The sequence below is a fragment of the Pogoniulus pusillus genome, chromosome 11, assembly GCF_015220805.1.
Source record: "Pogoniulus pusillus isolate bPogPus1 chromosome 11, bPogPus1.pri, whole genome shotgun sequence".
Classification (NCBI taxonomy): domain Eukaryota; kingdom Metazoa; phylum Chordata; class Aves; order Piciformes; family Lybiidae; genus Pogoniulus; species Pogoniulus pusillus.
The window spans coordinates 17945840-17969755 of NC_087274.1; the positions used below are offsets into that span (position 1 = coordinate 17945840).

The 23916-nt window shown below is 59.1% G+C and overlaps 2 protein-coding genes across 3 annotated transcripts; both read left to right on the forward strand.

Annotated features, from left to right (window-relative positions):
* Positions 1 to 672: 672 nt before the first annotated feature.
* VPS16 (VPS16 core subunit of CORVET and HOPS complexes) lies at positions 673 to 12815 on the forward strand. The gene is made up of 24 exons (XM_064151255.1): positions 673 to 769; positions 1091 to 1179; positions 1286 to 1383; positions 1669 to 1797; positions 2373 to 2517; positions 2592 to 2707; positions 3106 to 3228; positions 4592 to 4647; positions 5161 to 5250; positions 5600 to 5694; positions 6221 to 6297; positions 6786 to 6917; positions 7005 to 7132; positions 7957 to 7992; positions 8194 to 8302; positions 8374 to 8508; positions 8587 to 8695; positions 9748 to 9845; positions 9928 to 10032; positions 10901 to 10978; positions 11187 to 11356; positions 11474 to 11570; positions 12054 to 12157; positions 12356 to 12815. The coding sequence occupies exons 1-24, from the start codon at positions 717 to 719 to the stop codon at positions 12498 to 12500; spliced, it is 2517 nt and encodes an 838-aa protein (XP_064007325.1). The 5' UTR covers positions 673 to 716; the 3' UTR covers positions 12501 to 12815.
* Positions 12816 to 13243: 428 nt separating this feature from the next.
* IDH3B (isocitrate dehydrogenase (NAD(+)) 3 non-catalytic subunit beta) lies at positions 13244 to 23874 on the forward strand. Of its 2 annotated transcripts, none has more exons than XM_064151257.1 (12): positions 13244 to 13311; positions 13917 to 13997; positions 15525 to 15623; positions 16593 to 16713; positions 17112 to 17172; positions 18055 to 18187; positions 18925 to 19058; positions 19951 to 20053; positions 20607 to 20753; positions 20856 to 20950; positions 21031 to 21091; positions 23729 to 23874. In XM_064151257.1, exons 1-12 carry the CDS (start codon positions 13276 to 13278, stop codon positions 23804 to 23806), a joined length of 1149 nt encoding a protein of 382 aa, XP_064007327.1. In that variant the 5' UTR covers positions 13244 to 13275; the 3' UTR covers positions 23807 to 23874. The 2 variants fall into 2 exon arrangements, with proteins under 2 accessions (XP_064007327.1, XP_064007326.1); XM_064151256.1 differs by lacking the exon at positions 23729 to 23874 and adding an exon at positions 21467 to 22373.
* Positions 23875 to 23916: the final 42 nt, after the last annotated feature.

Consider the following 23916-nt stretch of genomic DNA (forward strand, 5'->3'; position numbering starts at 1 on the left):
CGTGCGTGCACGCAAGTCTGTGTGCGCTGGCACATGTGCCCACGTGTGTCCACGTGTGTCAGCGTGGCACACGCTGCCAGCCCCCCCAGCACAGAGCCATCCAGGCACCCTGGTGGGAACACCCTGGGGCAGGGCACAGCTCGGGTGACACAAGCACCCTGGGTGACCAGGGCAGGGGAACGCCTGTGCTGCGGGCAGGGGGCGCTGGGGTGCGGTGGCAGAGCGCACCTAGGGGGCAGGCGGCACCGTGGAGACTGGACACCTTGGCAGATGGAAGCCAGGAGTACTCCTGCCCATGGGACAGAGGCGGCAAGGGACCCGCGGGCGCCCAGCGGGAATTGCGCAGGGATGACGGCACCTCAGGGACAGGTGACACCCTGGGCACAGGGGCATCCCTGGTGCTGGGCACCCGTGGGACCAGGGCCCGCCGGCGTGCTAGGCGAAGAGGCCACCCAGCAACGGCAGCACCGGAGGCACCCGCGGGGCCTGGGAGAGTGGCCGTGCCCTTACACAAGATGGCGGCTGCAGGAGACTCGCTGTGCCCTCACTCAAGATGGCGGAGTTCGCCGGGCCCTTCCTGTGCCCTCACTTAAAATGGCGGCGCCCAGGCCGGCGTCACGTAGCCGCGGGGTGGGCGGAAGTGTGGGGAGCAGCGGCGGCGCGGGCAGCGCCTGGTCCCGTCCCGGCGCCTCCCGTCCCCGTCCCGTCCTGTCGCCATGGACTGTTACACGGCCAACTGGAACCCTCTGGGCGAGGAGGCCTTCTACCGGTAAGGGGCGGCGGGAAGGGCGGGGGGGGCTGGGCTCGGCACCGGTACTGGCACCTCCCCGTCCCTCGGGGGCAATACGGAGGGTCCCGGGGCTGCCCAGGAGGTCTTGGGGCTGGCCGGAGAGGGCCCAAAGGCAGGCCGCGGGGGCTGATCGGGAGTTGGCAGCGCTGGTCATGGGCAGGCCAGGAGGGTCCCGGGCCTGGCCGTGGGCCTTGTCGCTGGCAAGGGGATGCTCTTGGGGCCGGCTGGGGGTTAGGCACCGTTCTGGGGCCTCCGCCTCTTAGTCTGCCACCTCTCCGTCCGTCCAACCGTTATCTGCAGGAAGTTCGAGCTGTACACCATGGAGTGGAACCTGAAGGAGGACCTGCGGGACTGCTTGGTGGCAGCTGCCCCATACGGCGGACCTATAGGTAGGGAAGGGCCCTGGCACCCTGGGGACACATGGCGGGGGCTGCCCTTGCCCCCTGCGGTGACAGTGGAGGGGCTGTGGTTCAGCCTGTCCCACCCCCCCCGCAGCTCTGCTGAAGAACAGCGCCCGCAGGGAGAGGTCCCCCAGCGCCCGCCCGTTGCTGGAGATCTACTCGGCTTCAGGTCTCCTCCTGGCCAGCATGCCGGTGAGCTAGCCTGGGGGTGGCTGCCTCCTCCTTTCACCCGCCCCCCAGGTGCTCCTTGGAGGTCTGTGGTGTGCCAGCAAGCTTGGGCTGGTCCCAGCTGCCCTCCAGGAACGCTGGAAGCTGAAGTTCTCTGCTCCTCGAAATAATGAGCACACGGGCAGGGCTGGGGCCCGGTGGAAGGACTTGCTGGTGGCACCGAGGGCTGGGCTGATGGCTGGCACTTGGTGATCTGAAAGGTCTTTTCAGCCCAGAGCAAGTCTGTGACTCTGTGTCTTCTGCCTGCAGTGGAAAAGTGGCCAGCTGGTGCAGCTGGGCTGGACAGCCAGCGAGGACCTGCTCTGCATCCAGGAGGATGGCACTGTCCTCATCTACAACCTCTTCTGCGAGTTCAAGCGCCACTTCAGCATGGGCAATGTGAGTGGAGTAGGACAGGGAGCCCCAGACCTGCCCTGGCTTGGCTTTATGTGGTACAGAATCACAGAATCAGGGTTGGAAGGGACCACAAGGATCAGCCAGTTCCACCCCCCCTGCCATGGGCAGGGACACCTCACACTAGATCAGGCTGGCCAGAGCCTCATCCAGCCTGGCCTTAAACACCACCAGGGATGAGGCTTCCACCACTCCCTGAGTAACCTGTTCTAGGCTCTGACCACCCTCATGGTAAAAAACTTCTTCCTAACATCCAATCTGAACCTACCCATTTCCAGCTTTGTTCCATTCCCCCCACTCCTGTCACTCCCTGACATCCTAAAAAGTCCCTCCCCAGCTTTCTTGTAGGCCCCCTTAAGATACTGAAAGGTTACAGTAAGGTCACCTCGGAGCACTTCCCAGACCCCTGGGGCCCTTTGGGGAGTGAGCCTTTGGTGGACCCTGGGGCTATACTCATCCCGTGGTGAGGCCTGTCTGAGCTGGGGGCACCTCCCAGCAGCACGGCATGGGGCTGGGCACGCCGCTGGTGGCCCCCAGCCAGCTGTGTGCCTGTGCCACAGGAGGTGCTACAGAACCACGTGCTGGAGGCGAAGGTCTTCCACACGGAGTACGGCACCGGCGTGGCCATCCTCACGGGGGCACACCGCTTCTCCCTGGCCACCAACATCGACGACCTGAAGCTGCGCAGGATGCCCGAGGTTCCTGGTGCGTCCCTGTGCCCCCCACTCCCACCCCCTCCTGTGCCCTGGGCACGAGGGCCTGACGCTGGTGCCTGGCAGGTCTGCAGAAGCCACCCTCGTGCTGGGCTGTGCTGTCCCAGGACAGAGTCACCATCGTTCTGCTGGCAGTGGGACAGGACCTGTATCTCCTGGACAATACCTCCTGCTCCGTGGTGGTGAGTGAGCCCCAGAAGGTGCCTGTGGGGAGCAGGACATGGCCTTACACTGGCTGACAGATCCTTCCTCTGTCCTCTTCTGCCCCATGGAATGTTGTCCAACCTTTGGCACTCGTTTGGCAAGTCCTTGCCGTGTCCCATGAGATGTGCCTCAGCCTGCAGGACTTGCTGGCAGGTCTTTTCCCTGCCCACCGCTGTCCTATGGGGTTTTATTCAGCCTCCAGCACTCATTAGCAGCTCTTTCCTCCTGCTGTGCCACAGGCAGGACACAAAGGGACATCGGCTCCCATCCTGGCCAGGGCAGAGGGTTGAGTAGCCACAGGGTGGGAAGTGTGCAGTGCCAGTGCTGGGGTGTGGCATGTCCTATGTGCCCACATGTGACTCTTTCTCTGTTCCAGACGCCCCCTGGCATGAGCCCTTCGGCCGGTGCCTACCTGCAGATGGCTGTGTCCTTCAACTACCGCTGCCTGGCTCTCTTCACTGACACTGGCTACATCTGGATGGGGCTGGCCACACTGAAGGTCAGTGTCATCTGCCTCTGCCAGGGCAGTAGGGGTTAGCCCATTCCTCCTCCTACCAACTTGCAGGTCCCTCGGGGTCCTCATGGATTCCAGGTCACCCTTACTGCTGTCCACAGGCACTTCTGCCTTCCAGAGATCTCCCTTGTCTTGTTCTCCACCTGATTTTTTGTTCCTTTCTCCTCACTTTGCTGGTTTTGCTGGCTTCACACCTCCTTTTCTCTGTCCATGCTCCCCCAGTTTAACATGCTCACATGATCACAGATGTCAGGGATTGGAAGGGACCCAAAGAGCATATTGAGTCCAACCTCCTTGCCAGAGCAAGACCAGACAATCTAGCTCAGGTCACACAGGAACACATCCAGACAGGCCTTGAAAGGCTCCAGAGAAGGAGACTCCACAGCCTCTCTGGGGAGCCTGTGCCAGTGCTCTGGGACCCTTACAGACAAGAAGTTCACTTCCATCCATTGCTCCTTGTCCTGTCTCAGGGAGCAAGTGAGCAGAGCCTGTCCCCCTCTCTCCTAATCCCCAGCCCTCACATATTTGCTGTTCTCTGCCAGTGACAGCTTTGTGATGTCCACACCCAAACTTGCTGCTCTTAGAACCATGTCCTGGGCCACCTCATCCACATCTCTGCTGCTGGTGTGGTCACTTAGCTGTAGAGGCCTTGCTCATGAGTTGTGATTCCACCCTGCAAACCCCCCTGCAGTGTGTGGGGCTTATGTTGGTTAGGAGCTGATTGCCTTCTGTGATCTCTGAGAATCACTAACTTGTGGGGTCCTTGAGGTTGGGACCTCAGGTCCCCACATCAGAGGGGGTCAAGTCCAGCCATTAACCATTGAGGTTATCAAGTCCAACCATTAACCAGGTTACCATTGAGCCATGGCCCTCAGCACCATATCTCCATGGCTCTGAAATGCCTTCAGGGATGGGGACTCCACCACTGCCCCTGGGCAGCCTGGGCCAGCCCTTGACAACCCTTGTGGGGAAGAAATTGTTCCTTGTGTCCAACCTAAACCTCCCTTGGTGTAACTTGAGGCTATTTGCTCTTCCTCGTGCCACTTGTTCCTTGAAAGAAGACACCAACCTGTACCTGACAGCCTGTGTCAACTTCTCTGTCCTGCAGCAGGGCATTCCTCATCCTCGGTTTCAGTGCTCTGGCAGTGCCTTTGGCTGTGTCAGCCTCAGCCCTGTTGGCCTCCAGAGCTAGAGATGGGGCTGGGTGCTCTTGTGGGACCCACTCAGAGCACGGCAGCCATGCTTCTGGCACTGCCTGCTCTGCTTATCCCTTAGCAGCCACTGCTGGCACATCACCCTGCTGCCCATGATACTACTGTTCCACTCACCCAGCTCTCTCCTCCCACAGGAGAAGCTCTGTGAGTTCAGCAGCAGCAACCGATCTCCACCCAAGCAGATGGTTTGGTGAGCGAGTCCTAGGGCTGGTGGTGAAATTTGGGCTGGCTGAGGGGTCTCAGAGCTGGCCATGGCTCTTAGAGCTGACTTTGGGGGGGCCTCAGGGCTGAGAGGTAATTTGATGGGAGTCAGGGCTGGCCATGGGGCTTGGATCTGGATGGGGTGTGCTGGGGCTGGTTGCAGGGCTAGTTATGAACTCTGAGGCAGGCTCAGCAGAGTCACAAGTTTTGATCATGGGTCCTGGGGCTGTCTGAGAGGTCTCAATGTCTTGGGACTCATTGGAAGGCTCCCAGGGCAAGTCTTGGGTCTGGCTGAGAGGATCCTTGTGCAGTCCTGGGTCTTTAGGTGCCCACCAGAACCCTCTGGTCCCAGCCGTGCCCACCAGCGCTGCTGGTACCCAGAGGCTTGGCTTCGTGGCCACTCCGCTGCCTCCTTGGGAGACAAGCAGCAGCCTCTGGGGTCCCCAGAGCAGGGGTGGGGAGGCTGCAGTGGGGCTGAGGTCAACCTAGGGCCCCCTGGCAGGTGCATGCGTCCCCGGAGCCGGCAGCGCGCGGTGGTGGTGGCCTGGGAGCGGCAGCTGATGGTGGCAGGGAACTCCAAGGAGTGCATCCAGTATCCTTTGGGGTAGAGGGACCAGTGCCAGTTCTGAGGGCCAGCCCAAACTGCCACTCCTTGGGCCACTGCCATCTCTGTCACAGACATTGGTTTCCCTGGAATGCCCCTCAGGTGTCTGTGGCCCTCCAGGATGGTCACACAGTTCCCAACTCCCAGCCCTGCTGAGGCCTTATCCTGCTTCCCTGTGTCTTGTCCACAAAGTGCTAATCCCACCCCCTGCTGCCTCTGCATGGTTATGAGGCACAGCCTCATGAGGAGAGGGGCTCTGGGGTTGCTCTGTGGCATTGCTGGGGCTGTGCTGCCCCCAAAGCCACTCTGGTCCCCGAGCCCTTAGCGAGGAGCTCAGGTTTGTCCTGGATGAAGATTCCTACCTGGTGCCCGAGCTGGATGGGGTCCGGATCCTGTCTCGCAGCTCCCACGAGTTCCTGCACGAGATCCCAGGTGAGGTGGGTGCAGGGTGATGAGGCTGGGTGGCACCAGTCTGTGCCAGGATGGGCAGGTCTCTCCTGCACTGTTCAGTGCCCAGAATGTGGCCCATGACAGTATTGTGCTTTGGGGCAGGGGTTGTCCAGCCTGTCCAACCCTTTCAGAAGGCTCAGAGGTGGTGAGCGCCCTGAAGCCAAACTGAGCCCCACCAGCTGTCCACTGCCAGGCTTCAAACCCAGTTCCTCACCTGGCATTGGGCCCTGTTTTCAGTCAGCATCACACCAGTGCTGATTCCCTGCTTTACCAGCTGTGAGTCCTGAGCCAGGGCTGTCCCTGCTTTGTCTCTTGGGCCCTTGGACTGGTGTTGAGTGGGATCATGAGGGCTGGAGGAACATATCCAGGCTGTACATTGCCAACAGCTCCTCACCCTGGGCTCTCCTGTGATCCCCAGCTGCGGGCAGGGATGGTGGGGAGCAGGTTCTGGGGGATGCTCAGCTGGGGCAGCTTTCAGTCTCTGTTTTTTTTCCCCTCCATCTGGCAGAGGCCAGCCAGGAGATCTTCAAGATTGCCTCGATGGCCCCGGGAGCACTTCTGCTGGAGGCACAGAAGGAGTATGAGGTACAGCTGCTGACCCCAGGGAAAGTGGCATGGCTCTGGCATCAGCATTATCCCTAGGTGATGGGGACAGGGTAATTCTTTCTTATGATAAAGATGGGGATAAGCTGTTGTGACAGGACAAGGGGAGATGGTTTGGAGCTGAAAGAGGGAACTTCAGACTGGAGAGAAGGAAGGTGTTTCTGTGCTGATGGTAGTTAGAACCTGGCCCAGGTTGCCCAGAGGGCTGGTAGATTTCCCCATTCCTGGGACTGTTCCAGGTCAGATTGAATGGAGCTCTGATCAGCCTGCTCTAGCTGAAGATCTCACTGCAGGGAGGCTGAAAGATGACCTCAAAAGGTCCCTTCTAACCAAATCAGTCTGACTGTGACTCTGATCCCAGAGAGCTGTGCTGGGGCAAAAGCTCCCTTAGCCATCAGCACCATCCCAGAGGTGCTGATGGGTGCTGAGGCTCACAGGGGCTCACCCTAGGGGCTCCTATTCCCATGCAGAAGGAGAGCCAGAAGGCAGATGAGTACCTGCGGGAGATCAAGGACCAGAAGCTGCTCCCAGAGGCCGTGAGCCAGTGCATCGAGGCAGCAGGCTATGAGCACGAGCCTGACACACAGAAATCCCTGCTGAGGGTGAGCTGAGGCTGAAGGCATCTCCTGCCTGGGTCAGGGTCACCCCGTGGCTGGCACAAGCCTGACACCACTCACCTCTGCTCACAGGCAGCCTCCTTTGGGAAGTGCTTCATTGACAAGTTCCCCCCGGAGAGCTTTGTCCGCATGTGCCAGGACCTGCGGGTGCTCAACGCCATCCGGGACTACCAGATTGGCATCCCTCTCACCTTCACCCAGTATCCTCCATGGGGTGGTGGGTGCCGGGTCTGGCTCAGGCAGGGTCAGTCCTCTTTGGCTTTCTGTCCCTGCTGGAGTGGCCAACTCGTAGGTGGAGTTGACCAGGGCGGAGGGAGCTGCTGACACTGCGGGTTTGGGCATCAGCTGGGCCAAGGTTCCATGGCAAGGGTCTGTAGCTGAGACCTCTACACTCATCACACACTGGAGTGTGCACAGAGAAGGGCAACAACACTGGTGAAGGGTCCACAGCAGAAGTGTGGGGAGGAGCAGCTGAGGGAGCTGGGGTTGTTCAGTCTGGAGAAAAGGAGGCTGAGGGGTGGCCTCCTGGCTCTCCACAACTGCCTGAAAGGAGGTTGGAGCCAGCTGGGGATTGGTCTCTTCTGCTGAGGGACAAGTGACAGGACAAGAGGAGACTACCTCAGGTTGCATCATGGGAGGTTTAGGTTGGACATGAGGAACAATTTCTTCCCCTTGAGGGTTGTCAGGGTCTGGCCCAGGCTGCCCAGGGCAGTGGTGGAGTCCCCATCCCTGGTGTGGTTTTAAAAGCTGTGCAGCTGTGGTGCTGAGGGCCATGGTTCTTTGGTGCCCTGGCAGTGCTGGGTTGATGATTTGACTTGATCTTCAAGGTCTGTTCCAACCTAACTGATTCCATGATCATGCCCTGCAGAGCTGGCCTGTGATGCTGGCAGAGCCAATCTAACGCTATGGGGCTGGCCTGGAGGTGCTGGGCAGGGATGTTGCTGGAGCGGGGCAGTGCCCAGCATGCATTGCCTGCACTCCACGGGTTTTTGTGGTCCAAGATGTCCCTTGACTGTCCCCACAGATACAAGAGACTCACCATTGAGGTCCTGCTGGATAGGTGAGTGTCTGCACAAGCTGGCCAGGCTCAGCTTTGGTCTGGCACTGCCTGTGCTGAGCTGGCATCCAGCCACACTACAGTCCCCATTCCCATGTCCCCATCGTTTTGGCTGGGGGCTGAGAGGCTTCCAGTCCCCTTCAGGCCTGGTCAGGCTGCCCAGCTCCTCAGGGCTGTGCCACTGAGCAACCCCACACCCCCCAGGCTGGTCCTGCGGCGACTCTACCCTCTGGCCATCCGCATCTGCGACTACCTGCGCCTCTCGGAGATCCAGGGCGTCAGCCGCATCCTCGCTCACTGGGCCTGCTACAAGGTGAGCAGGCAGCTTGGGGGGCTCTGCCCATCCAGGGCAGTGTGGAGACCTCTCCTCTTGCACCCCTGCAGGTGCAGCAGAAGGACAAGTCTGACGAGGAGGTGGCTCATGCCATCAACCAGAAGCTGGGCGACACACCGGGCATCTCCTACTCGGAGATTGCTGCCCGGGCCTACGACTGCGGCCGGACGGAGCTGGCCATCAAGGTGGCTGGGCTGGAGCTAGGGCTGCTGGGATGGCTGAGGTGGCTCACACTGCACTGACACCTCCTCTGCCCTCTGCAGCTGCTGGAGTATGAGCCACGCTCCGGGGAGCAGGTCCCACTGCTGCTGAAGATGAAGCGGAGCAAGCTGGCACTCAGCAAGGCCATTGAGAGCGGAGACACTGACCTGGGTAAAGGGCAGGGCTTGGCAGCAGAGGGGTTCTGCAGAGCACAGCAGGGAGCTGGGCTTGGAGGGGGCTTGTTCATAGCTTTATGTCATGGAGGCTGCTGGAGACCTATGGGGTGATGCTTGCCCCTAAGTGTGTGGCTGGAGGTCTCCTTGCTTCCCTCGCAGCACTGCTTCCCAAGGGCTGGCTGCATAGGTGTGCTGATTTGAGGCTGACTGGAGTATTTTAATGAGAAAAATTAGATTATAGGCTGTGAAGCACGTTGGGCTTCGTTGTGACACCAGCTTTACTTGTAGTAAAACCTCCTCACTCTCTGCAACACCCTGAAAGGAGGTTGGAGTGATGCTGAGGTTGGGTTCTTCCCACAGTGAACAAGTGACAGGACAAAAGGTCTCAAGCTGTGCTGGGGAAGGTTTAGGTTGGACATGAGGAACAATTTCTTCTCCTTGAGGGTTGCCAAGGCCTGGCCCAGGCTGCCCAGGGCAATGGGGGAGTCCCCATCCCTGCAGGGGTGTCAAAGCTGTGTTGCTGAGGGCCATGGTTTAGCAGATCAAACCCTGCAACGGGCTCTGCTGTGCCCCAGAGCAGCTAACACAGGCAGCCCAAGAGCTTTTCTAGCCTGTTACCTGCATCCCTCTGAACTTGCCCTTCTGCTCCAAGTGCATTTGGGAGTCATCATGAAACCAACTTTACCTCTAGTAAGACCTTCTGGCTCTCTACAGCTCCTTGAAGGGAGGTTGGAGCCAGGTGGGGTTGGTCTCTTCTCCTAAGGAACAAGTGACTGGACAAGAGGAAAGGCCTCGTGTTGTGCCAGGGAGGTTAAAATCGGACACAAGAAAGAATTTCTTCCCCAGAAGGGTTGTGAAACCCTGGCCCAGGCTGCCCAGGGCAGTGGTGCAGTGCCCACCTCAGGAGGGATTTCAAAGCCATAGGGATGTGATGCTGAGGGCCACAGCTGGGTGGTGCCCTGACAGTGCTGGGTTAAGGATTGGACTTGATGAAGTTAAAGGTCTTTGTGTCCCTCGGTGCCTTGTCCCTGTACGTCCCTGCCCCAGTCTACACAGTGGTGCTGCACCTGAAGAACGAGCTGAACCGTGGCACCTTCTTCATGACCCTGCAGAACCAGCCCGTGGCCCTCAGCCTGTACCGCCAGGTGGGTGCTGCTGCCCTGGGCTTGAGGGGTGCAGCTCCTCAGCCCCACAGGCCCTGACCCCCTTGTCCCCATCCCTCCCCAGTTCTGCAAGCACCAGGAGCGGGAGACGCTGAAGGACCTCTATAACCAGGATGACAATCACCAGGAGCTCGGCAGCTTCCATGTCCACTCCAGCTACTCGGAGAAGGTCAGTGGCAGGAGGAGCCAGGGAGGAAGGGCTGGTGGTGGGCTCTGGAGAGCCAATGCACTGGAGAAGGGACTACCTTGGGGAATTCCCCACACCAAATATCCTCCTCAGCCCCATGGCAGCAGCCAGGTGATCACACCCAGAGGGTGCTGAGAGTTACCACTCTCAGCATGCTCAAGGTGGTCTTAGGATGTGGGGTCTGGGCTCCCCACCTCATATCCCAGGGCCCAGAGACTCATACTCAACCTAAACAACTCGAAGATCATCAAGTCAAACACCCTTAACCCAGCACTACCAGGTCACCACTAAGCCATGCCCTCAGCACCACATCTACACAGCTTTTAAACATCTCCAGGTATGGAGACTCCACCACTGCCCTGAGCATCCTGGGCCAGGCCTTGACAACCCTCTAGGGGAAGAAACTGTTCCTTGTGTCCAACCTGAGCTCTCTCCTCGGCCTCCTTTTCTCCAGGCTACACAACCTTGCTTCCTTCAGCTGCTCCTCACCAGGCTTTTGCTCTGGACCCTTCACCAGCTTCATTCTCCTTCTTTGTACATGCTGCAGCACCTCAATGTCCTTGGAGTGAGGAGCCCAAAACTGAATACACAATTGTCACCTTAGGGCACTTGTCCCCTTGGGGCTCTGTGCTAGCAGATCAAGAGGTCAGGATCCGAGCCAGGGCTGAGCAGGTCACAGCCTTCTGCCTATTTTTGAGTTAACAATCAAAGCATCACAGAGCTGGATCTTCACCATGGCAGTGCCTTGACACCAGACACACCTCCTGCCCTGCTCTGGGGGTTCTGTGGGCACTGCCCCATCCCCACAAAGTGCTGGCAGGGGTGACGTGGCCATGCTATCTGTCCCCAGCGCATCGAAGGGCGAGTTGGAGCTCTGCAGAATGCTGTGGACGAGTACTACAAAGCCAAGAATGAGTTTGCTGCCAAGGTGAGTGCAGCTGGGGCTAGGGAGGTGCTGGGGCCACTACTGGTGGGCATAGGGCTTTGGCTGGGCCACCTCTGCTTAATGTCACACCTTGGGTCCCCCTGCCTTGCTCCGCTGTATGCCTGCTGCTATCATTTTAGTGGGACAGGGACCCTCTGGGTCCTATGGGCAGAGCTGACACAGGGACTCGGGGCTGGTGCTTTGCTCCCAGGCCACAGAGGAACAGATCAAGCTTCTGCGGCTCCAGCGACACCTCCAGGAGGACTTTGACAAGCCCTACCTCGACCTCTCCCTGCATGACACTGTCTCCAACCTTATCCTAGACGGCCACCACAAGCGAGCTGAGCAGCTCTACCGGGAATTCAAGATCCCTGACAAGAGGTCGGTTCTCCGGGGCCTCCTTCCTGCTCTAACAGGCAGAAGCTGTGCCAGGGGGCTGTGTTTGGAGAGCTGCAGGGTCCTGGCAGCCAGAGGAGCTAACCTGACTTTTCTACCCAGGTACTGGTGGCTGAAGATCAGTGCTTTGGCTACCCGTGGGGACTGGGAGGAAATGGAGAAGTTCTCCAAGAGCAAGAAGTCACCCATTGGGTACCTGGTAAGAGCTTTCATAGAATCATAGAGTGGTTTAGGCTGGAAGGGACCTCGGTCATCCAGTTCCAACCCCCTACCATAGGCAGGGACGCCTCCCACTAGAACAGGATGCTCAAGGCCTCATCCAACCTGGCCTTGAACACCTCCAGAGAGAGCATCTACAACCTCCCTGGGCAACTTGTGCCAGTGTCTCACCACTCTCACTGTAACCCTTTCCTAACATCCAGTTTAAATCTCCCCTCTTCCAGTTTAAACACATTAGCCCTTGTTCTGTCATTACAAGACCTTGTAAATAGTCCCTCCCCAGCCTTCCTTTAGGCCCCTTTCAGATGCTGAAAGGCTTTCCCTGCTGAAGAGGGTGCCCAGGGTCACTGTGGGGCTGGGGCAGCTGGAGGGCACTGTGAAGAAGGCTGGCACAAGGTAGGGGCTGAGACTGGGGGTCAGGAGGGTCCCAGTAGCCAACCCCCCCATCTGCTGTGCTCTGCAGCCCTTTGTGGAGATGTCAGTGAAGCACCACAACCGCTACGAGGCCAAGAAGTATGCTCCCCGTGTCACCCCCGAGCAGCGCGTCAAGGCCTTCGTCCTGGTGGGGTATGGCAGGGGCCAGGGGGCAGCTGGGCTGTGGAGGCAGCAGCTGCTTCCTGAGGACTCAGGAGACTCCCAGGAGGGGCTGCTTCCTCAGTTGGGGTTCCAGGGGGAGCTGGAGCTGGTGCGGTGAGGAGGTGGGAGAAGGGTGGCTCTGGGGCTACTGTGTCCTGTCCTGTGCCCAACTTGCTGCCTCTGCTGCAGGGACCTGGACCAGGCAGCTGACGCAGCCATCGAGCACAAGAACGAGGCAGAGATGAACTTCGTCTTGTCCAAGTGCAGCCCCAGCACTGATGCTGCTGTGGCTGAGAAGCTAAATCGGGCCCGTGCCCAGCTCCTCAAGAAATGAGCCCTGTGTTTTGGGGGGCCATGCCTTGGCCCCCTGCCTGCTGTTCACTTCAGGGGCAGCTCTGGCTCCTTGTGCTACTGAAACCCTGCACCCCCTCCTTGCTGAGGGGTGTCTGTGCCTGGGGACAAGGATGGCAGAGGGGTGTCTGTGCCTTGCACCAGGGCTGGCATCACACTGCCCAAGGGCAAGGTCTTCCTCGGTGGCTAAAGCATCAGTGGTCCCTTACAGCCCCCCCTTACTGTGGGGCTGGGGTGGTGCCCACCTTTTCATCGTGTGCCACTCTCCCTTCCTCTCAATAAAGAGCAGGGCTCGCTCTCCCGGCTCCAGGTGCGACATGCGTGACCTCCAGTGCCACCCCAGAGAGGGGGTGCGGGGGGTCCTCGGGGGCAGGAGCGGGGGTGGGGGATGGAGGGCACTGGAGTGCCGGGGCTGCCAGCGGCATGGAGCAGGCTCCGAGTGGGGCTATGTGTTCAAAGTGGCATGAGGGGAAGGATGTTGGCTGGGGTCTCTGGGTGGGGCGGGGGCGGTCCGTGGGAGCCCTCTGGCGCCTGTCGGGCGCGCCGCCGCGCTCTGTGCCCGCCAGGGGGCGCCGCCGCCGCGCTCTGTGCCCGCCAGGGGGCGCCGCCGCGCTCTGTGCCCGCCAGGGGGCGCCGCCGCGCTCTGTGCCCGCCAGGGGGCGCCGCAGCGCTCTGTGCCCGCCAGGGGGCGCCGCCGCGCTCTGTGCCGCGCTCTCCCGGGCCCGCCTCTCGCCGCGGAGCACTGTGGGGCGGCAGCGATGGCGGCGCTCGGCGTGGGGCGGGCGGCGGCCGGGGTGAGCGGGGTCGGGGCGGGGTGGGGGCGGGTGGGGGTCGGCCTGGGGTGGAGGATTAGCTGGGGATGGAGAGAGGGTCCGTCTGGTCTGGAAGGGCCGGGCTGGGCCGCGGGGAGGGCAGGTGTGAGTGGAGCGGGCCGGGCTGTGGAGGTCAGGCAGTGTGGGGGGGTCGGGGCCGAGGGGCGCTGGGAGCGCTCAGGCTGGACCGAGCCTGGGCTGGGGGAAGGTCGAACTGCGCCGGGCTCAGTCCGGGCCGGCGGGTGGGAGTCGCACGGGGTGGGGGTCTGGCCTGGGCGGGAGCTAGTCTGGAATGCAGTTAGGGTACAAGCTCCGGGGGTGAGGGGTGTCTGGGGGCCAGGGCAGGGTCAGTATGAGCTGCTGGGGGTAGACTGGGTGGGGAGGGGTCTGGGCTGGGGGTGCCAATCCGGAGGGAGGCGGGAGTGAGCCTGGCCTGGGGATCGAGTCGGTGTCTGTAGGCTGGGGGGGCCCCAGCCTGGGGCGAGGCTAAGGCCTGGGCGGGGGGGAGCGGGCAGAGGGTGGGGGGTGTCGGTCCGGGTCTGGAGGTGCTCAGGCTGGCCTGTCTCGCCTTCCCACCTCCACCCCAGGGTCTCCTGCGTGCCCAGAGCCTTGGAGTGTGGAGGGGTCTGCGTTCCTCTGCCGCCCTCCAGCAGATCCCGCGGGCCAAGGTGAGAGTGGGGCCCCTGGGCCCTCTGAGCGTGGCTGTTCCCTGGCTGGGTGGGCAGCAGGACAGAGCCAGGGGTGGATCCTGGGCAATGGAAATGCTCCTGGGCTGGCTCCACTTCGGGAGGAGCACGACCTTGCCTAGGGGAGCCCTGCTGCTGGCAGGGCTGTGAGTGGGTTCATGCTGGTACAGCTGAACCCATGAGCCAGAGTGCAGCACGGACTGGAAATCCTTTTGATCCAGCCCTGTCTGTTCAATCCTAACTCCGCTGTAGCTGCCTGCAGTAGTGAGCAGGAAATAACAGGATGCTTACTGGAGATGGGGTGAGGTGTGAGTGAGTGGTGGCTGAGCACATACACAGGTCCTTCAAACCCTGTGGGCAGGGAACACAGGCTGTGGTGGAGAGGTGGAGGTGTTTCCTGTGGAGCTGAGGGTCGAAGACACACCCCAGGCTGTGGGTAGGGAGTTCACAGAGCGTTTGTTGTGTTTGGAGTGATGAGTCCCATCAGCAAGTGAAGGTGTTTTGTGCCGGTGAAGGCACTGAAGGGGAGAGCTCTGCACTGAGATATTCTTTTGACCTTGAGCTTTGGCCCTCGCTGTGTTTCCCTCTGCAGATGCTTTGCTGCTGATAGAAGTTTAATTGCTGCACACTAGGTGAGGTTTTTTTCTGCCCTGGAGCTTGGTTCTGAGATAACAAAACCCCAAAGTGAGGACTTTGACCTTTCTTTTCACAACCTCTCTTCCCTTTTGCCATTCCACAGTCACTATCAGTCTGCTCTTTGTGGCACTCAAAAGTAATTTCTCAGCTCATATTGGCCTTGCTGCTTGGTCACTCCCTTTTGCTGTCTGATTAAATCGTTGGGGGGGGTATTCTTGTCTCTGATTGTCTGGTCCCTGAGGCTGATTCTGTGACTTCCCACACCTGGGGCTCAGCCCCGTGCAGGGAATTAGCAGGCTAAAGCTGTGGGGATTAGCAAAAGAACTGTGAAAATAAGAGGCAGCTGTGGTGAAGGAAAGCAGGTGGTGCTGGTTTGGAGGTGGATCCTGTGTGGAACCTCACAAGAATTACCTTTGAGGCTGATTTTTGTGTCCAGGATCCAAAAAAAAGAGAGCAACAGGCAGCTGTGAGGCGCTGTGAATGCAACAGGGTGAGGAGAGTAGAGCACGTCCAGAGGACGTGAAGGAGGGATGAGGGAGGGTTGAAAACACAACATTGAGCTATTAGTTCTCCATGAGAGGGGTTTGTGTGGTCCAGAGAGAGAGCTCAAGCCTGGAAATGCTGCCTGGGGAAAGGCCACTTGGCTGGCAGTGGGTATCAGGTGTCTGCAGCGCGGGAGCAGGAGCTCTTGGTGTCACAGCTCGGAGCTGCAGGGACCTGCCCTCACCAAGAACTGCTCGTGATGGGGGGTGTTCATCACATTCTGAAGTGACCTGTCCTTGGCTTGCTGCCTGCAGGCTCTGGGGATGCTGAGAGGGTCCCTGTGCGGGGTGCAGCGGCAGCAGGTCTGACTCTGCCCTGCTCTCTCTGCAGTCAGACAATGCCAAGTCAGAGAGCACCTTCCAGGTCACCATGCTGCCTGGGGACGGCGTGGGCCCCGAGCTGATGCACGCCGTCAAGGAGGTCTTCAAGGTAATGGCTCCTGCCCCTCCTGAGGCAGCAGCTGCCCCACAGCTGCTGACCCACAGACACACCAGGACCAAACTGTCTGCCTGGGACTTGGGGGTGGTTGGGTGGCAGCCATCTGACTATGAGCCAGTGTGTGCCCAGGTTGCCAAGAAAAGCACCAGAGCCATAGAATCAGTCAGGGCTGGAAGGGACCACAATGATCGTTTAGTTCCAACCCCCTGCCGTGGGCAGGGACACCCCCGCACTAGATCAGGCTGTCTAGAGTCTCCTGCAGCCTGGCCTTAAACACCTCCAGGGAAGGGGCATGTCCTGGCTTCTGTCAGGAAGTCCTGGCCTGGATTGGCAATGGTGTGGCCAGCAAGAGCAGGGATTGTGCCCCTTTGCTCAGCACTGTGTGAGGCTGCACATTGAATCCTGGGTTCAGTTTCAGGCTCTTCACTCCAAGAAGGATGTTGAAGTGCTTGAGTGTGTCCAGAGAAGAGTATCAAAGGTGGGGAAGAGTCTAGAGCACAAATCTTGAGAGGAAGGAACTGGTATTGTTCAGCCTGGAGAAAAGGAGGCTGAGGGGATGACCTGGCTCTCTACAGCAACCTGAGAGGAGGTTGGAGCCAGGTGGGGTTGGGCCTTTCTCCCAAGGATCAAGTGGTAGGACAAGAGGAAGTGGTCTCAAGTTGTACCAGGGGAGGTTTAAGTTGGACATGAGGAACAATTTCTACCCCTAAAAGGTTGTTAAGGGCTGGCCCAGGCTGCCCAGGGCAGTGGTGGAGTCCTCATCCCTGGTGGGATTTCAAAGCCGTGGTGCTGAGGGACATGGTTCAGTGTGCCCTGGCAGTGCTGGGTTGATAGCTGGACCTGATGAGCTTAAAATCTTTTCCAACCCAAATCTTTGTGTGCTGAGGGAGGCTCTGAGCTGGGCCAGGGCAGTTTCCCAGAAGCCTTTGCTGTGAGCAGGTGGTGGCTCCTCTCTTGCAGGCTGCCAGCGTGCCTGTGGTCTTCGACGAGCACCACCTGAGCGAGGTGCAGAACATGGCCTCAGAGACAAAACTGGACCAGGTGATTGACTCCATGAAGGAAAGCAAAGTGGCCTTGATAGGTGAGGACTGCTGCTGGGGCTCTGGCACGCAGGGGCTCTCTGCCATTGCTGCAGGCAGCACTGGCTCAGCTTGGGCACTGTGGAAGACCAGAGGGACAGTTCCTGGTGAAGGAGCTGTACTGCCTTAGACCTGTACAGCTGACTCCTGAAGTGCTTCCTGGAGGGGCCTAGGGGGAGGTTGTATCCAGCTACTTCCTTTTAGCATGGCCCAGAGAAGCCAAGAACCTTGTTGGGGTCCTGTTGAGTGATCAGCCTGCACACTTGGCTGAGGTGCTGCTGAAGCATCCCACGGCCCAGCCGCTTCTGCCCCACCTCCCCAGACTCAGTTGATGGCCTTGGAAAGCTGTTGGCTCTCTCCATGTCCTTGTGTCCTCACAACTCTCCATGTTGTCCCACAGGGAAGATCCACACCCCCATGGAGTACAAGGGAGAGTTGGCTTCCTACGACATGAGGCTCAGGTGAGCTCCAGGCCCTCCTCAGCTGCCAGGGCTGGGCAGCAGCACAGCAGACACTGGGAATGCTGCATTTAGTTGTGTTCTGCTGCTGCCCTGGGGGCTGAAAGATCTGAGGCTGGGCCACAGGGGAGATGAATGGGGATCGGAGTGGTTTGTGCTGGGACCCTTCAAGGTCATCTAGTCCACATCTGCAGCCTGATCAGGTTACTCTGAGCCCAGATCAACCTGACATGAAAGGTTTCCAGCCATGGGGCATCTCCTACCTCTCTGGCCAACCTGGGTCAGGGTCTCACCACCTCAATACAAAAAAATCTCCCTTCTCTGCAGTCTAAATCTCCCTCTTTTAGTTTCAAACCATTACCTCTTGTCCTGTCATAACAGGCCCTACTAAAAGTCTGTCCCCAACTTTCTGGTTAGCCACTTCCAGTACTGAAAGGCCACCAGAAGGTCTCCCTGGAGCCTTCTCCAGGCTGAAAAACCCCAACTCGCAGCCTGGCCTCACAGCAGAGTCCTTCCAGCTCTCTTATCAGCATTGTAGCCTCTGGCCCGACTGCAACAAGTGCCTGTCTGTACTGTGCTGAAGACTCCACCAGCACCACATCTCCATGGCTTTGAAACTCCTTCGGGGTGGGGACTCCACCACTGCCCTGGGCAGCTTGGACCAGGCCTTGAGAAGTCTTTTGGGGTCGAAATTGTTCCCCGTGTCCAAACCATCTGCACACCAACCCAGTCTGTGAAGGAAGAGAGGGAGGGATGGGTGGATGGGTAGCTATGGGAGGGTGACAGGAGGCTGTTCACACCGTCAGCAGCTGTCGTCTCAGTGCTTGCAGGGAAAGGTCACTGCCCCAGAAATAGCCCCTGCTGACTCTGCTGCTCCCCTCCCAGGCGCAAACTGGACTTGTTTGCCAACGTGGTGCATGTGAAGAGCTTGTCAGGCTACCAAACACGCCACAACAACCTGGACCTTGTCATCATCCGCGAGCAGACGGAGGGGGAGTACAGCGCCCTGGAGCACGAGGTACAGGCGACACCTTCCAGCCCCTGGGGCTCTGCTGGCCACGCTGGAGGGCAGCCTGCCCCAGGATGAGTGGCTTCCCCTGCTGCCAGAGCTGCTCAGCACCACTGAGGAACTGCCTGGAGCAGCTGTGGTGTCTCGGCTGGTAGTGGGGAGAACATCCACAGCCCCTGGCAGGGTCGTGGTCTGCAGCAGGAGGGGAGATGCCAGAATAGGAGGTGACATGGGGGTTCAGAAACTTCTTGAATCGTAGGGTAATACAGAATCACAGACTGGGTTGGGTTGCAAAGGACCTTTAAAGGTCATCTAATCCAGCCTCCTGAAGTGAGCAGGGACATCTGCAACTAGATCAGGGTGCTCTGCCCCATCCAACCTGACCTGGAGTGTTTCCAGGGGTGGGTTATCCATCATCTCTCTGGGCAAACCTGAGCCAGGGTCTCCACCACCCTCAGTGTAAACAATTTTCTTCCTTACCTGGTTCCCAACCATTAAAACAGTCTCTGCTAAAAAGTCTGTCCTCAGATTGTCCCCTTTCATCACTGAAAAACCACCAGAAGTACTCCCTGGAGCCTTCCTTCTCCAGGGTGAACAGCCCCAACTCCCCCAGCCACCTTCTCTTGCTGGGAGCTGATCTGCTGTCAGACAAAGACGCCTCATCTCCACCTGGAGGTGGCATAGTGTGGGTTGGCGAGGGCAGGTGCTGGGCAGAGATGTCCCCTGACCGTGCTCTTTGTGCCCAGAGTGTCAGGGGAGTCATCGAGTGCCTGAAGATCATCACCCGGGCCAAGTCCCAGCGCATCGCCAAGTTCGCCTTCGACTACGCCACCAAGAAAGGGCGCTCCAAGGTCACGGCTGTGCACAAAGCCAACATCATGTGAGTGTCCCAGGGGCTGGGCTGGAGCACTCCTGTCCTTGTCATCGCTCTTGGCTCCAGGGAGACTGGGACTTCCCTGGCAGTTGTGGCTTTCCCTCTCCCTGTGGTCCTGTCCTCAGCATGGGGCCTGACAGCTGTGTCCTGAGGCAGTCAGATGAGAAGGGCGAAAGCTCCTGGCACCGAAGGCTGCTCCCTTGCTGCTCCCACTGCCCCCTGGCTGCAGCTGTGCTGTGTGGTGCTCTGGGGTGACCTGCTTTGCCCGCCCTGCTGCTGTCACAGGTTCACAGGGTGTCAGGGGTTGGAAGGGACCCAAAGAGATCATCCAGTCCAACCCCCCTGCCAGAGTAGGACCATACAATCTAGCTCAGGTCACACAGGAACACATCCAGACAGGCCTTGAAAGGCCCCAGAGAAGGAGACTCCACAACCTCTCTGGGGAGCCTGTGCCAGTGCTCTGGGACCCTTACAGTTCCCCCCTCCTGTGCTGCAGCTTCCATCCATTGCTCCTTGTCCTATCCCAGGGGGCAAGTGAGCAGAGCCTGTCCCCCCACTTCCAACCCCCAGCCCTCAGATATTTAGAAACATTTATTAAGTCCCCTCTCAGTCTTCTCCACACTAAACAGCCCCAGGCCCCTCAGCCTCTCCTCATCAGGCAGCGCTCCAGTCCCCTCATCATCCTTGTAGCCCTCCCTTGGACTCTCCCCAGCAGATCCCTGTCCTTCTTAAACTGGGAAGCCCAAAACTGAAGGCAGTACTCAAGATGAGGTCTCACTAGGGCAGAGCAGAGAGGGAGAAGAACCTCCCTTGATCACCATGTCACCATCCCTGTCACCATGTCACTGCTGGGACACAACTCCAGTGCACGGCCTTTGATGTGATTCTTCCCTTGCAGGAAGTTAGGTGATGGACTCTTCCTGCGCTGCTGCGAGGAAGTGGCAGAGCTCTACCCCAAGATCAAATTTGACACCATGATCATCGACAACTGCTGCATGCAGGTAAGTCCCCAGCTCCCTGCCTTGGTTACATCAATCTGCCTTTGCTGAGCCAAGCCCTCAACATCTGAAACCTCAGAAGCTGCTGCTGTGGTCAACCAGGTGGTCACACGAGTCTGAGGTTTGCTCCTTGTGCAGGACAGGATGGTTAGAATCATAGACACAGAATTGTTTTGTCTGAAAGAGACCTTTAGTTTCATCCAGTCCAACCTTTAACCCAGCACTGCCAGCTCACCACTAAACCATGGCCCTGCAGCACCACAGCTACACAGCTTTGAAACCCCTCCTGGGCAGCTTGGGCCAGGCCTTGACAACCCTTTACAAGAAGAAACTGTTCTTCATGTTCAACCTAAACCTGCCCAGGTGCAATGAGGCTGGCAAAACCCTGCTGGGTGCCACAGGTGTGCTCCTCTCAAGCCATTTTAGTAGCTCCCAGCTGTTACTTGAGCCCAGTCTGGGGACATTCTCAGTGTAGGTTCTGCTGCTCCACTAAACTGATGACCCTGCCCTGCACGCCACACAGGATCTTAGGTCCTGTTCTTTTACCCCTATACAGCTGGTGCAGAACCCTTACCAGTTTGACGTCCTGGTGATGCCAAACCTCTATGGGAACATTGTGGATAACCTGGCAGCAGGTCTGGTGGGCGGCGCTGGTGTGGTGCCTGGCGAGAGCTACAGCGCCGAGTATGCCGTGTTCGAGATGGTGAGGAGCTGGGGCTCCCTGGGGGGAGGAGTTGGGCCCTACCAGAACCCCAGGTGCTGGGCTGTGGTGGATGGTCAATCACTGTGGCTTCTCCTTCTGCAGGGTGCCCGGCACCCCTTTGCCCAGGCCGTGGGCAGGAACATCGCCAACCCCACTGCCATGCTGCTCTCAGCCTCCAACATGCTGCGACACCTCAAGTAGGTACCCTTCACAGGTTGGGTGGGCAGTGCTGGGCCAGGAGGGGAGGGACTGACCCTGACTCTTTTGCTCTCCCCAGCCTGGAATTCCATGCCAACCTGATCTCGGACGCAGTGAAGAAGGTGATCAAAGGTGGCAAAGTGAGTGCTGGGCTGTGGCTGTACCGGTGCTGGTGGGGGGTGAGCAGCTTTGTGCCCACCCTGAGGGTCAGGCAAGATTCTGCAGCCTCCTCACCCCCTTCCAGCTCCCAGACCCATGTGCATGTGGCTGTGGCCACTCCTCTGTGCTTGTCTGGGGACCCAGTCCTTCTGCCTGTAGTTGGTGCTTGATGCTAGGGAGGCTGTGGGGGACATCAACAGAGCTTCTCCCCATGTGTGCCCCCAAGGGGGGCTCAGACAGGGTGTGCAGAGGGACACTGCTCTCCTCTCTCCTCCTCTCTCCTCCCCTGGGCACTGCCCTGCATTCACCATCACGTTTCTCCCTTGTTTCTCCCCTTCCCTGTGTTGGATTTTTAGGTTCGGACACGGGACTTGGGCGGTTACTCCACCACTTCTGACTTCGTCAAGTCTGTGATTGACAGCCTGCACCCCCACTATGGTGCCTAGGAACCCCCCCCGAAGCCGGGGACGTCGCTGCTGTGCACTCCTCCAGCACCTGCCCATAGCTCACAGCCCAGCAGCGCCCCCTCCTCTCTCCCTCACCCTGCCCGAGGCCTCCTGGTGCCCTAGGAGAGGGTGACCCTGCCCAGCCCCAACACCCAGTAGTCACCCTCTGTCACACCAGCAAGCACTGCTGCAGGGACCAGTCGGAGTGAGGATCCCTGAGGTCCTTCTGATTGATGGATGTGCCCTCCATGCAGGGAGGGGCTCCGGGGTGATAGGCCACCCCCCCCAATCTCCACAGGCAGCTTTTAGGGACAGTGGGACCACGGTGGCTGTAGGAACAGGAAAGGAAAAGCCTTCGACGGAGGCTTTAGCAGTGAAGGGACCGCAGGGCTGATGCCGCAGTGTGCCAGGGTTCCCTGCTTTGCTGCTCCACGCAGGAGGTGACGCAGCTGCAAGGCTTTGTCACCCCCTGTGTGCCAGGCGCCAGTGCAGGATGCGGAGGCTGCTCCCTGCCCCCTCCCTCTGACACTGTGACTGGTTGCTGCAGGCTGGGGAAGCAGGGGGCTTCAGGCTGAACCACCTTCTGTGCAGGAATTCTTTTTCCCAGGACTGCCCCACACCTCCACAGCAGCACTGCTAGGGGGTCCAGATCCCTCTGGGGGGGGCTGCCAGCAGCAGTGTGGGGCTGGCTGGTGAAGGTGCTTGGTGGGACCACAGAAGCTCTGCCGTGGTGCTGTGTGTGTGTGTGAGAGCAGCTGGGACGTGAGCCAGTGCTGTGCTGTACACTCCTGCTCAAAATAAAGGGTCCAACACTCCACCCCTGCCCCCACAGTGCTGTTCCCCAGCCAGGGTGGGGGTCATGGGCCCAGGGAAGGGCTGACACATTGGTCCTCTGCCAGCGAGCAGGTGCTGGCCTGGGACAGCTCCTGACCACCTTTTGGGGTTGTTTGGCCTGGAGAAGAAAAGGCTGTAGGAAACCTTGTAGCCTCTAAGAAAGCCAGAGAGATTTTTGCTGTGCCTGGACAAGAGGTGATTCTTTGAAACAGAAAGAGGGAGGTTCAGACTGGTGAGAAGGGAAGATTCCTGCTTTTAGAGGGGTGAGACACTGGCCCAAGTTTGCCAGAGGTGGCAGATGCCTCATGGCTTCAACAAGTCAGGCTGGGGCTCTGAGAATCCTGCTTCAGTTGCTGCTGTCCCTGCTGGCTGCAGGGGCTGTGGATTAGATGACCTTATAAGGTTCCTTCCAGCCTAAACCAGTCTGGTATGGGGTTCTATAAGCAGAAATGAAGCAGCACTCTGGATAAGGCCTCAAGTTGGTCCCCAGGAGGGTTAGGTTGGATATAAGGAACAATTTCTTTTCCAAAAGAGTTGTCAAGGTCTGGTCCAGGCTGCCCAGGGCAGTGGTGGAGTCTCCATCCCTGGAGGAGCCTCAAAGCTGTGGTGCTGAGGGCCACGGTTCAGTGGTGACCTGGCAGTGCTGAGTTAAGGGTTGGGCTCAATGACTACAGGATAACACAGGGTATTAGGGGTTGGAAGGGACCCAAGGAGCTTGAGTCCAACCCCCCCCCCCCTTCCCGGCCAGGACCACGCAATCTAGCTCAGGTCACAAGGAGTGCATTCAGACAGGCCTTGAAAGGCTCCAGGAGACTCCACAACCTCTCTGGGCAGCCTGTGCCAGCGCTCTGGGACCCTTACAGTCAACAAGTTCCCCCTTGTGTTGAGCTGGAACCTCCTGTGCAGCAGCTTAAACCCAGCGTTCCTTGTCCTATCCCAGGGAGCAAGAGAACAGAGCCAGTCCCCTCTCCTGACTAAACAGCCCCAGGTCTCTCAGCCTCTCCTCATAAGACATGCTCTTCAGTCCCCTAATCGTCTTTGTAGCTCTGATCTTAGCAGTCTCTTCCAACAAAACGATTCTGATTCTGCTGTGCACACCTGGACACATTTTGGGGTGCACCAAAGCCTGGAGGGGCTCTTGCCCCTCCTCAGCAGGCACAGGGCAGGGTGCTCCTCCAGCAGCCCATCCCATCACTTCTCCCTAAGGCAGAGACATCCTGAGGACACATCCAGGGAGGGCCTCAAGGGAGCCCAAATCCTGCAGGTCCAGCAGGCAGCTCGGGGACAGAGGGGTCCCCAGAGTGCTGTGGGACCCCCTAACACTGCCTCTCCTTGCAGGTGCGCACAGCGGACATGGGCGGCTACGCCACCTCTGTGGATTTCACCCAAGCCGTGATAGCTGCCCTGGATGTGTAGGGCCCTGCCTGCCCACCTCCCGCCCGGTAACTTATTGCTTCCCTCCAATAAAAGTGGCCTCTGCAGCACCAGGCCTCTGCCAGCACTCATCCTCACACACACCAGGCACC

Excerpts from the sequence above, each read along its gene's own strand:
- VPS16 (XM_064151255.1), top strand. The coding sequence starts at position 717 with ATGGACTGTTACACGGCCAACTGGAACCCTCTGGGCGAGGAGGCCTTC. Across the intron at positions 6,918-7,004 it reads CACAGAAATCCCTGCTGAGG|GCAGCCTCCTTTGGGAAGTG; the intron begins GTGAGCTGAGGC and ends CTCTGCTCACAG. Across the intron at positions 11,571-12,053 it reads AGTCACCCATTGGGTACCTG|CCCTTTGTGGAGATGTCAGT; the intron begins GTAAGAGCTTTC and ends TGTGCTCTGCAG.
- IDH3B (XM_064151256.1), top strand. The coding sequence starts at position 13,276 with ATGGCGGCGCTCGGCGTGGGGCGGGCGGCGGCCGGG. Across the intron at positions 17,173-18,054 it reads TCCTACGACATGAGGCTCAG|GCGCAAACTGGACTTGTTTG; the intron begins GTGAGCTCCAGG and ends CTCCCCTCCCAG. Across the intron at positions 18,188-18,924 it reads ACAGCGCCCTGGAGCACGAG|AGTGTCAGGGGAGTCATCGA; the intron begins GTACAGGCGACA and ends CTTTGTGCCCAG.